Source organism: Amblyomma mixtum, chromosome 2, assembly GCF_055824585.1.
Source record: "Amblyomma mixtum isolate Tamu chromosome 2, ASM5582458v1, whole genome shotgun sequence".
NCBI classification, from domain to species: Eukaryota; Metazoa; Arthropoda; class Arachnida; order Ixodida; family Ixodidae; genus Amblyomma; species Amblyomma mixtum.
The window spans coordinates 12,859,685-12,874,356 of record NC_143013.1 but is presented as its reverse complement, the minus strand read 5'-3'; the positions used below and the strand labels follow the sequence as shown (position 1 = coordinate 12,874,356).

Sequence of the window (14,672 nt, the reverse complement as noted above, 5' to 3'; positions counted from 1 at the left end):
GCGCCCCCGCACCCTCCTCCTGTTCTGGGAAGCCACTCCCTCCCGTGGACGCTTCTCAGCTCCCCCCTTTCTTCGGGCGGCCAGTTCGGCTCCTGCCTCGGTCGACGCTGGTCGCACCCTCATCGGCTTTAAATAAACGAAGTCTTAAAGTACCGTGTGCGTCTTTCGCTGCATTCAACACAGCGACCGGACACGACAGAAAGATACTTCGGCGTGGCCGTGCATGTGGTCAGTATGGCAAGGCGGGAGTAATTTACTTAATATATTGCCATTAAAATGCGCTTGTTGAACCAAAATTAATCAACCTTCTAACTTCTGGTTTTTTGGCTGCAAGATTTCATTGCGAAATTAAAGACTGGCAGTGTCTGAACTGGGCCCAATTTTTTACAATTTAGAAATCAGCAAACTGGTTTTTATTTTTTCCGAAAGTGAAAAAGACGTCTTGGAATGCTCTTTAGTAGGATTTGCCACGGGGCATATCGATGAAATGGCGTTTCTGGATGTGGAACCAACGCCAGCGTCGTCTGCGTCTTAAACGCATTAAATATAGAAGTATTTCCTGCATTAAATATTCCAATTGCGCCATTTGCTTCTTGTGTGATGTGGGGAAAGCCAACTTAACGTTTTTCAAGAAAGCGCTTTTCATGTTCGATATGTCGAAGCACAACGCTGATTCCGACTTATTTATAACTGGGCTGGCCTTAATTTTTGGCGGCCTTCAATTTCTCAATGCAATATTGTGCCATAATACCAAAAATTTAAATTTCATTAGCTTAGTTAATTACCGTTTTTTAATTGTAGTGCCTCGCGTAAATAATACTCGCCTAGCCTCACAAACCGCCTGCACAGACCGCACCGAAGTATCTTTCATAATTTCCATGTCCACCATTCTTAGAGAAAAATTGTGAATTTCGGAAATCTGTTAACGGCTGGTAAATAAATAATCAAGGTAATGGTTCGTTTTTCCAATATGTCGCAAAATCTTTTTTTTTTCGTAGCGTTTCCATTGCTCGCATGGAACAGCTAGAACTTCCTTAGAAAACCAATAAGGAACGTTTTTGAGGAGAGCGAGAACGCAAATAGCAAAAATAAGATACAAGCCTACCGCAGGGAGATCTGAGAATATATTAAGTTTTAAAGTGATATATGAAAAAAATTGTGCCAGTAAACTCTTTCCCGTTCAAAAATGCCTTTGTCCAGAATTATTGGGCATGCAAATGAAAACTCTGCACTGAATAATATGAAACAATCGATATATGTACGACATACTTTTCTTTAATGGCGTTCAGTATTCATCCACAAAAAAGCTGTTCGTTGCGCAAACGTGAGCAACATGTCTGCATGCAGATGTGTGTGCTTGTGAGTGCTTATTTCACGCGATACCACAAAGAAGGAAACAGAGTTGATATGGAAGTAAGAATCAAGGTAGATCAGCGTCAAAAGGGATCATCAGGAAGGTATACATTTCGCAGTTTTGGGAGCAGCTATACTTCTACTGTTTATAGCGAGGGAGGCACTATTTCTTTCTTTCTTTCTTTCTTTCTTTCTTTCTTTCTTTCTTTCTTTCTTTCTTTCTTTCTTTCTTTCTTTCTTTCTTTCTTTCTTTCTTTCTTTCTTTCTTTCTTTCTTTCTTTCTTTCTTTCTTTCTTTCTTTCTTTCTTTCATTCTTTCTTTCTTTCTTTCTTTCTTTCTTTCTTTCTTTTTTCTTTCTTTCTTTCTTTCTTTCTTTCTTCCTTTCTTTCTTTCTTTCTTTCTTTCTTACCTTCTTTCTTTCTTTCTTCCTTTCTTCCTTTCTTTATTTCTTTCTTTCTTCCTTCCTTCCTTCGTTTCATTCTTTCTCCCTTTCTCTCTTTTGTTTGCTCTCTTTCTTTTCTTCTCTCTTTCTTTCTTTCTTAGGCACTCGTACCAGCTTTCAAACCATGGACATGCGATGAAATTGCAAATGAAGCTGCTCCCTTACTGTAAACATCAAATCGTCGCTCTTTCTCATCGCAGAATGAGAGTCGTGTCAAGATGATCGCTGAAGCTGACGACGCCTTGAAGCAAGTCAACGGCAATCAGGCTGACGAGACAACGAACGAGCAAGTAAGTGAGCATTGTCAACAGATAACGGCTGCACTCACACCTTGTGTGAGCAGAAAATCATAACGTGGATATGTGGATGTTTAATCTGTAGTGTGTCACGGGGTTCTATCTAACGAGTGTGGCTCGAAAATGAGTTAAAGGGGGCGGTAAAGTTGACTATTTATTCTTGCCTGTTGTAATTCGCACTATTTATGAATACGGACGGCCTTCGCCTTTCCAAGCTCTAACGAGGAATCACGATGTTGGAAACATTTCCGTGAAGCTAAATTTGTCTAGGGCAGCTACTGGCTTTATTAGCATGAACAGTAAACAGAGTGATCAATAGCTCGTGTGACACTGTGCACCTGGGCCAAATATAAAAGGTCCGTGCACAAGAGACAGCCTACAATATCGTTCCGAAAGCTGTTCTCCCTTTCTTGGGCCTGTTTTAAATGGCCGCTTTTCTTAGAGGTGTATTGAGCGTCTTGGCAGTGGACACGTACACGAGACATCGATAGCTGTTTTCGGAGTGATTTTTTCAGCATCACGTACGAAGAGTGTCAGAGTGATCACAGCAAGAGACGAAGATATGGCCGGAAGAAAAGAAGCGAAAAAAAAATTGAAGGTCCATTTGCGTAGCTCGGCCAAATGTGAATTAGGTGGTGTAGCATTTCAGGTTTCACTTAGGTTCTGGTGTACGGATTCATTGTTCACGGATAGAAGTTGTTCCGATAGCTATAACTGGTCAAGGACCATATATGCGGAATTGGTCATTCTCTATTGGTCATTCACTGGTCGTCATTAGTCATTGGTCATTCTCATTCACAGACCCCTGGAAGTTCTCCTCCCACTCCTGGCGCAGTGGTGCAGCGGTTAAGCGATGCGCCACTGGAAGCACCTGCCATCGAAGGGGCCTGTGGGGCCCAGGCTGCTCTTTCCGAGCGACCTCGCGACCAATCATTAAAGGGCAACTGCATAGGTTTTAGAAATCTACGAGCTTTAAGGGGTCGAATGTGTGAAACATTCAGATAAAGCATGCAAAGTCCTTTTCGGCAAGCATTTGAAACGATGACGTAATTACGGATTAAAATCACGACGACCTTCAAGCTTCTCCGCTGCGCACAGCGCCGTGTGAGAGACGCCTGATGACGTCATCGAAGGTACCAGTGCATTTCCAAAGCGTAAACGCTTGCTTTGAAGGAAAAAAAAATGCCACGGAAGGCAAAGCTCGCCGAGCGTTGTTTGGCAGCATCCAACGAAGCACTACAGGGTGTGGATGACGGCAGCGGTAATTTGAAATCATACCTTGTGTGACGTCACATCAAACTTCTCCACATTCCTTCAGTGCTTTGAGGAGAAGCATAAAACTCAATAGTCGATTACGTTGACAGGATAATCATGGACGATCATGACAGGACGATCATGAAATAACTGGGCGATCATGAAATCTGATGCGATAAATCTGTGATAGCAACTCGATTTACTCCCGATAATTACTTTGAGGTATTTACTCGATGCTGAGGCTTTACACACGTGACAGAATTTTTCTAGAAGATGAAGGTGGACGGATGTGTGGTGCAGCTAGAGAGCGGAGGTCGCGTAGAGAGGTGAGCCAGGGCCAATTAACGAAGCTGGGGGGGGGGGGGGGGGGGGGGGGCCTCCACTCAAGCGAGAAATGTTACATAGTTAAACTAAGCTGAACCCCATTTTTTGCCAAAAAAAAAATCGAAGAAATGCGTTGTTCAAATAGGGCCGCTAACCGCCACCCCCAACCTCCCCTCCAAGAGAGACCCATAAATCCGCCCCTGGGTGAGTCGTAATGATGGAGGCCTTGTGGAGAGAGAAAGTAGGGGGTTGATGGTGGGCGGCGCTTCTTCTCGATCGTTGAGTTATAGTCGGGAGGAGAATGGAGCTTTTGGATAGTGAAGGCTTCACATGAACGACGCCGACATTCTCGTCTAGTGTGACTGGTGCCGCCATAGCGAGAAAAAGCACGACGTATTGATGTTGTGCCGCTGAGCAGAAGGTGACGAAAATTCGCCGGTGTCGAAACCTAGTGCCTTTCATCACACTTAAGGGACTATGCAGCGAATTAAAAGTCGCTTGTAAATGTTTTTAGCGCTTAGAAATGATGCTAAGAAGCATGCACACCAAGTATGAGTCTTCGGCGCTGAGCCAGCAATTTATTATGAATTTTAAAAACCGTGTTTTTTTAAAATTCGCGGTCCGATTGGTGTCTTCGTAGTGACCGATTTTGAAACTAAAATCGTGAAAATAGACGTCACTAGTCCCGTGACGTCGGCAGGCCACCACGCACTGTCATTCGCTGGAGCCACGGCAGCCACGATGTCACGGGCACACTTCCGGTCGCCGTGAAAATCGTCTGCTCGTGCCGCCGCTCGACCCCCTCGGGCAAGCGCGAGCCAGCTAGGCACTGCCTTCGCGCATATGGTTTCAGTTTACCTCTGCCGCCTCTTTCTGTCGGGAGTTCGGGAGCCACTCGCAGTGCATTTGTCGCAGTGACAAGCAAAGAAATCCGACGCGCGCCGCAATCCAGGAAGGCGAAGAGACCGGAGAGACGCTGCCGACGCTGCTGCTGGGGCTGGGGCTCTCGGTGCGACAACCGGAAGTCGCAAACCGAACGTCAGTGAATGACGTAATCATGGGTAGGGCCCAGTCCCAGAGTTGTTTTCTTTATTTTTTTTTCTGGTTTCTGGCGCGTACGAGTTGAGGCAGTTAATCTCGGTGGTGGTGGTTGAGAGGGGAAATGAGGAACGTAATTTTTAATCGCCTATAACTTCGTTGTTATTGATGCTAGCTCAAAAATTCGTGCGTTGGGGTGACGAGTGATGGAATGCCTATCTCCCGTTCACTTTACGTAATCTCAAATAATTTATTGCATAGTCCCTTTAAGAATGGCGACAGCACAGGGAGAGTTTCGGAGGTGGTTGGGGCGGAGCGACATTTGATGACTCCGCTGATAACAGAATACTTTCAATGAACTCTATCAATGCGGTGCTTTGTAATACTGACATAATAAAATGATTAGAACACCTTTGAAATCATTACTACTGCTGGGTAGATGCATCCCCCATGAGAGGGTGATGTGATTTCCAGAATAATTCTTGAAATTTGCACTGAGTAGTGCCTCAAACTGAAGCTAGCTTTCTGCGCTATCAGAAATGTCATGGTCTTTGTTTGGGGCACTTCTTACGATTTGTAAAGCATGAAAAACTAGAGCAGACTAAGCCCGGGGAGCAAACAAGTTAGTATTAGACAAGAACAATGAATGTTTACTTTACTCTCATTGGGAGTTAACAAATGAGCTCGTATTAACATAAAGTGCAGTAGTTTTTTTTTTTTTTTTTAACGTGGAGAACTAAACTACTTGCAAAGTCGTGACCAGGGCTCTTTCTTCCAACCTAATTTCGTTATTGCTTCGGCGTTGAAATTCAGGACGTTAACCGAGAGCTTACCTCGCTGCAATCAATGCGCAGTAAACAGGTTATTTCTGACCAAAAATACACATGAGAACGGAGAACTCCAACGAAGACATGCCTACGTGTCCTTTTCATCGTGTTGAATTGTTGAAAATACATGAAGCAGGTTTTTATCTATGCATTAGAATTTGAACTCCCATATTTTTATTTCTTTTTCATTCTGAAACTGTTTTGGTAATACTTCTCGTACTCATTCATTCAGCTAGCACAACCATGGTCTGCCCCTTCGATCTCAGAGCAGAAAGTTCTTCGCTCTGTCCACATTTGCATCCTAGATTTTGTACTTCCCTCCCCACGTCTTGTACCAACACACAAGACCTGCCATTCAGGGAAGCTGAAGCATTTTTTGAGAGATCGACGAGATTCAGGGATTCTAATGTATGGAGCCCTAAGGTTACGCATACCAAGCAATTTCGCGTTAGCGTTTAAAGTTATTACTTAATCTTCGGTTAACGTTGCGACGATTTTCAGGCTTCTCCTCATGCCACCGAAAGAAAGCGGAGAATCTATACAATGATGTCATTGTTTGTGACATTTCAGATCTCCGTTGGCTTCGCCCACGTCCTCCTACGCGTCGTCCGACGTCACCAAACAAAGCTTTGCGGTCTACGCCTTCGGTGGTGTTGGTTTTCCTTCCCCGAGCAGACGTTTCTGCGTTCTAAATGTACCGCCGCTGTAGATGACGTCAAGATCGGGCGCTGTACCCGCGTGGTGCGCTGTGGAGAAGCCTGAACACCGCCGCAGCTTTATTCAGCGGTTACGCTGACAGAACAACTGCTCAAGACCTCCACCGCTGGCGCTTCATCAAAGGTTGAGGCTTCACACACATACCTCGGGTTTCTCAGCTTTGCTAGTGAAGTTTTCGCGCTAAAAGGATTCCACTTCTTCATACCTGCTTCGTTTCGTCTCACACTTTGCCGTCTCTTCGCGCAGGAAGAAGAGAAGGCCCACACAACGTGACGTTCCAGTACCGCGCACCTGCGGAGCCGCTTTCGACTCGGAGGTGCCATCGACGAAGACGCAAGGCTGTAGAGCGGACTGGGACCCAACAAGAGCCCATCGGGTCACCCTGCAAAAAAGTCTTCATCGATTCCACGTGACCACAGTGTTTTTCTTTTGTTATCGGTTCTTCAGTCATCTGTGTGTGATACGGTGGGAGTCTTTTGCGCTGATAAGCAGAGTCGGTCGACGCACCGCATGAAAATGTCGTGATGTACCACGTGACACTTATTTATTCGCTCATTTTTCTCACCGTGCCAAATCTGGTCAAAAATGGTCATGGCGTACGTGACAGACACAAACAAGAACGCCGTGAACAAGAGTTGCCGCAATTTGGACCTTTCTGGTTTTATGTACAAAGAGTCAGCTCGTTGACTTGACCCCATACGTGAAGTTATGTCCATGAAAAGTGGCACACACGAGCCGTTTTGTATATTTCATATAAATGCGCACTGTGCTATTCATACAGCCAGATTTAACAGCAGAATGTTTTCATTGTTTTCTTTTTTTTTTTTCGACGGGCACTACTTCGTTCGAAGGTCTTTGGCCGGCGAACTTTATAGTATGAGTTTTAGTCTTGTCATTCATATTGTAAACCTTTTTTTTTTTTACAATCGAGTAGCGTTAAATATTCATCTATTTTTTTAGCGAGGACTAAAATTCTCTTTTCCTCCTGAGGGACAGGCAAGCTGCCGCTTATATTGTCTGTAAATAATGCGTGTTTTTACGGTGCATGAGCTTTCATGACCGCCACTGAGGCGTCTTCATCGTATGTATTGAAGTCTATTGTGCATATTTCCAGCAGCCTTTCGTATGATGGTTTGCTTGCTTCAGAACTTCATAAGCGAGAAAGCAATCTTTTTTCTTTTTAATGAGGTGTTGTGTTGCTGCATCTCTAAAGCTTCGGGCCATTTGCGCGCCTTTAGGTGAAATGCTCATTTTCAGTGACATCGCTTGTCTATATGAGCTGTGGAGCAGTGCCCATCGAGTCAACTGAATAAACGATCGCTTTTAGTGCGAGCAACGTGTGCTCAGGTGAAGTAGAGAAATTCACCAAAACTTGAAAGAAGAAATATTATGCTTTAGCTTAAACTTGGCGAGTGAGAAGATGCAAACAATCATCCCAAACTGCGCAGGTAGTTGGCCCAGTATTGGAAATGGCTGGTGTCACCCTGTTCTTTGGTTGTACCGGCCTGTGCCAGTACATTTCCAATACTGGGCCGACTAGCTGTACTGCTGGGGATACTTTTGTTATGCGTTTAGTACGCACTGGACTGAAGAGATGGCTGGCTGAACTGGCATAAACAGTGCCATTTTTTTTAAATCTTTTTTTCACCCAGAGTACTCCTTAGACGCCGTCGTCTGGAGGATACTTTAGTATGCGTGAAAAAAATGACAAAAAATAATTAAGTGCACATATCACTATAGTTTAAAAAGAGAGAAGGTTGTACTGTTATCGCACCTAGTTGTGAAGACATGTTCTGAAACAATATTTATGAGCTTATCATTAGAGAGCACTAACTGACACTAAGCTGAAGGTTGTGTGTAAGTTAGGGGGCACGACTGCACGGAGACTGCCTCTTGAGTTGCACAAAGAGGAACTCAGAGGACGCAGTAAGTGCACGAGGGCATTTTACGTTACAACTGCATTTCTCGCTAGATTGTTCCCAGCTGTTTCCATATGTTTTGTAGAAGAATTAGAGACTTATGCGGCAGGTATTCTTTTCATTTCCTGCATACAAATAATCGCTTTATTTTTTTTTCTCTCGTACTTCTTTGATTTCAGTTTAATCGACCGCACTTCTAATGCGTTCGGTGGTTGTACTTATCCCGTAAATACTCTCAGTGAGTAGACACGCCACAGACAGGAAAAAAAAAAAGTCCACATTTGGATGCAAAATTTTATCTTAATGAAGCTCTATGGTCCTTACATCATTACCGGAGCCACACTGGATCATGTTCGCTTCTTTGATTTTGCAATGTTATCAGTTCTTTTTGCATTAATTTGTACACTCACACTATAACGGTATATCTTCCACGTAGATGTCTAAGTTCTTGGTGGAAGAAAAAGACGCACAAATGCTTAAGCTAGATCCCGATACAGGCCTTTACGAATCATAGCAACTATCACGCAGATCACAGCACAAACATTCGCCTAGAATCATCGCATTTTCGAGTGATGCAACGCTGTACAGCGGGACTATGTAAGGCTAAGCACTGCAAAAAGATGGCGAACCGGCTTGTGAAGATGCACTTTGGCCCATACTTAAAGGTCGCGCTGCCAGGACTCCTCCTCGCAAGAGGTGACCGCAAGGGTTGGCAGCAAGCGAGTTTCACCAGCAAGAAACCGAGCCCTCGAGCCTGAATTCCTGGAGCCGGCGAGGGGACCCAAAATGAACGGATCCGTAGACAAGTCCGTTTTGGTTTCTCTGCTCTAGTCCTATCGGTTTTTGTGTTGGCATTCGGCCAACCGGTGGCCTTTTACGCAGCATGGTGCATCTAGCTATGCAAAGCCTATAAGATGGCGCCGGAGCCTCCGCCCACGCGTCACGTCTTCGGACATTGGGCGCTTGGGACACGCGCTCACGCACGAAGTTCTTGACGCCCAGGAAGGTGCGGCCGTCACGTCTCGAAGCTAGCATGTCCCTGTTCAGCACAGGCTCGCGCTTAATCATCATGGTCTTCCTGTTTCACCATTTGCTGACACGCGGGGCATTGTTCTCTTCGCCTCAAGCGCGCATTTCAACTGTCCTGCTGGCGTCAGTGTCAAAAACGCAAAGACAACGGTAGCACGGATCCAGGACCGTATAGCTTGTAGAATTTCTCGCTTACTGGTATGACCACTCATTTGGTACAATCCGCAATTAAGGGCTTTGCCACGAAGGTACTTTGTGCGCACTCTCAGACCTGGGCTTTCTAACCGATCGTGAATTCAACTCTGCGTCAAACAGACCAGGGTGTACTGTACCAGAAGCCAGCTAGGGGCTGGATCCCTACTACTGTGGCACTGACACCGGTCTATCAAAAAAACTGAACCGAAGTTCGATCGAACAGTGTAGCGTCTCCTGCAACCGGTTTTCTAAGGTTCTCACATTCGGTCCCCAAGACACCGAGCCTCAAGCGCGAGAACCACTACGAACAAAGCTCGTGCCAGCTACGAGACCACACTACTGCACCTTCTCGGGTGTTCACAGATTCCAGTGTGCTATATTCTAGTTCCGTCTGGGGGCGCTAGAGGTCCTTTCAGTCGGAGGAGGCCTTCGAGGTGGCCCTTTCTGTTCCGCTATCTGCAGTGCCTCTCTCTCAGACGATTCAAATCATTCCGACGCTTGGCGCGCCTGTTCCTTTTGTCGCGTTGTGCACGGAACTTGTGGAACAGCCCCTCGCAAGCACTTTCTCATTCTTTCCCCTTGCTTGTATACACACGTGAACAGCCTGCGCTTGGCTGTGTGTGTTCTTTTGTATCGCCGGCCGGCAACTCACTCTGTCGAGGTGCATGATGTCAATCCGACATTGTAGATGAAGATGTCTAGAGAAAAACACTGTTGTTGCTTGTTCGTTTTTTATCGTTTGTTGTTTTTACACTGTTACACGTGTACTATTATTACCATCATTTACCCTTCCAAGTGTGCGTAAACCATATGAAACTGCGTAACCTCCAACCAACAAAGAAACAAAAAAATGAAACTCAGCCTCTCCTCGTCATCGTGGTGTGCACTCTATTATTACCTAGGTATATAAATATATACATAAATATTATATATATATATAAATATACATATATGTACATGTTGATGTGTGCGCATGTGTGTGCGTGTGCGTGTTTTTGTTCATGCGTTTGTGTTTCGCGTAAATATAAATATATGTATAAATACATACTAGCATGGTCTGTGCCGCTGACCTGTGTCACCGGGAACGGGCCGTTGAGCGGACGCTGGGCGAGCGCACGACGCTTGGGTATTCCGGGCGTCTCATGGTATGTCACTCTAGTGTTAGTGTGTGCATAAGGCTTCACTGAATGCATCTTGAGCACTTCCCGAGCGACGAGTCACCAGACTGCAATGCAGCAAAATGCGAAAGCGGCTTACTAAAAGGAAAACAATAAAAAGGGAAGCGGGTTGACGCGAACCTCCTTTGTGCAGGACAGAGAGTCAACAGCAAGACCATAAAAAGTGCGTGACGGGGAGCGAACTGAGATGCGCCCCTTCTGATCTTCAGCCTGTAGCTGTAAATATACTCGTTTAGACACAGCCGTGTTTTCAAACACGGTTTGTTGCAGATAAGGCGTTAGTTGGAGCGCTTTCTTACGATGCTTTTTTAATGTATTGTCACGTACCTTATGGCCTTATACTTTTAATTGGCAGTGAGAAGCATCCGGTTCACTTAGGCATCAGATGCGGCAATTTTTATCCGTTTATTTCTGAGCCATTCGTCAAAGCATCGCGAAGGGCGGAGACGAAAGAAGGAACTCGCTTGGCACCGAAACTGCACTGGACGTCCACGGGACGTCCCAAACGTCCCCAGGACGTCCTCATTGGGAAGCTGCTAATATTTATGAAAACTGCTGCCAATTCTTAACAGAAAGATTGCTGTGGACAGCGTATGTGCAGAGATTGTCGGTACGTTCTCGTTTCAAAACGCTTTCTGGTGGTTCTTGCGTGCTCAAGCGCAGAGGTGTCTCTACACTGCCAACGCATTTAGGCAAAACAAAACACGCGCTTTATCACAGTTCTTTTGTAAACGTCTGTCTGGAGGACAAGTGGGAATGCCGGGTTCACCTGAGTATGACGCAGCCGCCGCTATACACAGGCCGCAGGTACATTAAGGACGATGGTTTGTACGCGTATATATTCTATAGGCGACGGCAGCCTGGCCGAGAGTGGGTGGCGTGTATGGAATCACTATTGCGTGTAAAAGCTTCGCTTCCGCGTGGCTTTGACAGAGCTATATGTGAGTGTGCTGTAACATGAGATGGAAAACATCGGACGGACGTGGTTATGAGAAACCCAACCTGACCTAGCCTTCGCATCCCGACAATTGGTTGTCTCAGAACGCTGACGCACAGCTATGAAGATTGAGATAATTGAATGCGATATTAGCACCCGACCCTCCCTCACACCGAGGAAAATTGCGCTCGCTTGAATGCAAATGCAAATTGCGAGGAGAAGCACCTTTTAGGATTCTGCATCCCATTAGTGCACCTCACAGTTAGAACTCGATTACTTCCCTGAGGGATGCATTTCTTAGTTGGCGCATAGAAAAATAAAGGCAATGTAAGGGTGGAAAATTTGTATAAGGCTTGTATTGCGTGTGGGAAAGCCTCTAATCTGATCTTAAGTGTATGCGCGAAGTCTAAATGTGGCTGGGCTAAAACTGTTAACGTATGACAGCACTCTCCGGGTTCTTTTTTTTAGTATTTTGTTGATTAGGTTCAATGTGTTTTATCGCACTGAATATGGCTGCTATCCAAGACCGGTTTATTAAGACATTCATTCCTAACCGCATTAACAGGTGGCAGCAGATATTTTGGAAAGCTTAGTGTCTCCACAGATATGAGCGCCCTAAAGTTTTCTGGCATGCTTCATTTGGAATATTCATTCAGTATGAAGGGGGAAAGAGGGGGAGGTTAGGCAGGACGAGTGAGTTCTACCATAAAGGCATTTCTTATCCACAGTTCACATCATTACCTTATCGTTCAATGTGGTAGTGTGATAGGACTGTGCGAAAACCAGCGTTAATTTCCGCGGCATGATTCAAAACTTGGTTGTCACCTACGACTTGCCTGCAAGCAAGCTAAGATGTGTGAACTTATTTTTCTGAAAGACTGCAGTTTACGAAGTCGAGGTATAATTCAATTCCTTTTATACAATATTAACGTGAGTAACGTTCGTGCAGGAGCTCTATGTTTACTAGCACTCTGCGTGACCCGCTTATGTTCTCGTTATTACGATTCTTTATTATTTTTCATGACGCCCCTTACGCACAACCCAACCCACAGCGTGGGTTAGTATAAAATATAGTGAATGCCTTACGGAAAGTAGTTGACAGCGGTGACACGCTCGTACCGCGCGCTATGGGTGGGGACTGAACAGTACCGTGCCCATCGCACTTGATAGCCGCACAGAGTGGTATGTAGAGTATGAGCACTTGTAGCGACCGCACCGGCGTTCGAACTTACAGATAGCCACGTTGGCTGTAGGACACAAGAAGTTCAGATAGCCACGACCCCCAGAACATAAAACCAAAAACTGGAAACGTACGAACGCAGCGAAGAAATGATATATTTCCTTGAACCTCCCCAGTTTAGCTTCATAAACGATGACTTAAATGGCGCTGTGTCATTTAGTTTTACTCCCATATGAACATGTCAAAGCAACCTTTAACTAGGCCTAACTGCGGTTTATGACTGGTTGGAAAATACCGTTATTATAGAAACTGCGTTCTTTTTCTCTGAAATTATATCTCGTGGCGCACCTTTGTTGGCTGAAGAGATGATCACATGGGTGTGACGTCGCATTCGAAGGCAGGGCGCTACTTTTTATTCGCTGAACAGAAGCTCAACTTTCTCTCTGACGTGACGTCATTGCACGAGGGGGAACAGTCTTGTAATGAACAGTACCTCTTCATTCTTCCTTCGAAGCGCCACTGTAACGATTCCGTGGTTTAGTTTGAAGGTCTGGGCACTCAAGAAGGTTCTGTTCTTTAAATTCGTTTGAAATCATGTTAAGCGTGGCGTTTTGGCTCCGAGATTTAAAATTTTGCGATAAGGCATGTACGGGTGGTTGAAGTGGTTCTAGAGTTTTTGGTTGTTCCAATTCAAAATGTTCTGGAAACTCTCCAGGTAGTATGTGTACTCACTGAACCTTGACTCAGCCGGAATTCGCAATGGTTGTGGTGGGAAATATGTGCTGCAATACACGTAAAAAAAAAGAAAAAAGTGTTTAGAAAACAAAACTGAAAGTTATGGATCTTTACGGTGTGAGATACATGCGGTGATCGGGGCGCACCCTCTGTCTCCGCGCAGAAGTGGTGTGCCGACAGCAATACTCTCTTCGAACTCCTCCGTGTTACCAATAGCACTGGTGCAGAGGGCATCGCTCCCAAACTGCACCGTTCGTGTTCGCTTGCTGTGCGTGTACGACTCCTGCGCAGTGCGTGCGGCCGAACCGTGTGCGCGTTTCTCTCTGTGTGTGGCCGTCAAGCCTGACGCCTGCTGCTCTCGCTCTCTTCAACTCTCACTGTCGCTTTCTATTTCACTTTCCAAAGAGCTCTGTCGCGCGCTGGCTGTTCCGAGAGAGTGCATATGCTATGTCTGAAAAATGGGCATTAAAAGCAAACCGTTTCATCGCCACTAAGCTTCCTCATTGCGTACATTTCTTCGGCGTGAGTCGTTTGAAGGCCCGCATCTTATGGCACCAAAAAAGGAGCAACAGAACTGTGCTTCAAAACCGCGCACAGACGGTACGAACGTCAACAATTTTAAGCATCAAAATGGTTTCAGAAGCCACTGTCGACCCAGCCGAGCAACAGAATGGTGTTTCGTAACCCTGCACGGATGGCACGAACGTCAAGAATTTTAAGCGTTAAATAGTTTTAGAAGCCAATGACGACCCAATCGGGTAACATAACTGTGTTTCGGAACCCTGCAGAGACGATACGAACGTCAACAGTTTTAAGCCTGAAGATGGTTTCAGGAGCCACTGACGACCAAGTCAAGCAATAGGACTGTGTTTCGGAACCCTGTACAGATGGTACGAACGTCAGCAATTTTAAGCGTGAAATGGTTTTAGAAGCCGGTGACACCTAGTCACTCAACAGAACTTCTTTCGAAACACTGTACAGACGGTATGAACGTCAACAATTTTAAGCGTGAAAATGGTTTTAGAAGCCAGTGACATCTAGTCAAGAAACAGAACTGTGTTTCGTAACCCTGCACAGATGGTACGAACGCCAAGAATTTTAAGCGTGAAATGGTTTTAGAAGCCAGTAACGACCCCGTCGGGTAACAGAACTTGATTCGAAACACTGTACAGGCGGTACGAAGGTCAATAATATTAAGCGTCAAAATGGTTTCAGAAGCCACTGACGACCAACTCGAGCAACAGAACT

The 14,672-nt window shown here is 45.4% G+C and overlaps 1 protein-coding gene across 1 annotated transcript in view; it reads left to right on the top strand.

Moving 5' to 3' along the window:
• Positions 1-13,914, top strand: part of LOC149358457 (uncharacterized) — a 136,767-nt gene extending 122,853 nt beyond the window's left edge. Inside the window, exons 14-15 of the mRNA XM_089570523.1 lie at positions 1,996-2,085; positions 6,498-13,914. Of these exons, the coding sequence (XP_089426649.1) occupies positions 1,996-2,085; positions 6,498-6,524 (117 nt within the window). The 3' untranslated portion in view covers positions 6,525-13,914. The remainder of the gene's footprint in view (positions 1-1,995; positions 2,086-6,497) is intronic.
• Positions 13,915-14,672: the final 758 nt, after the last annotated feature.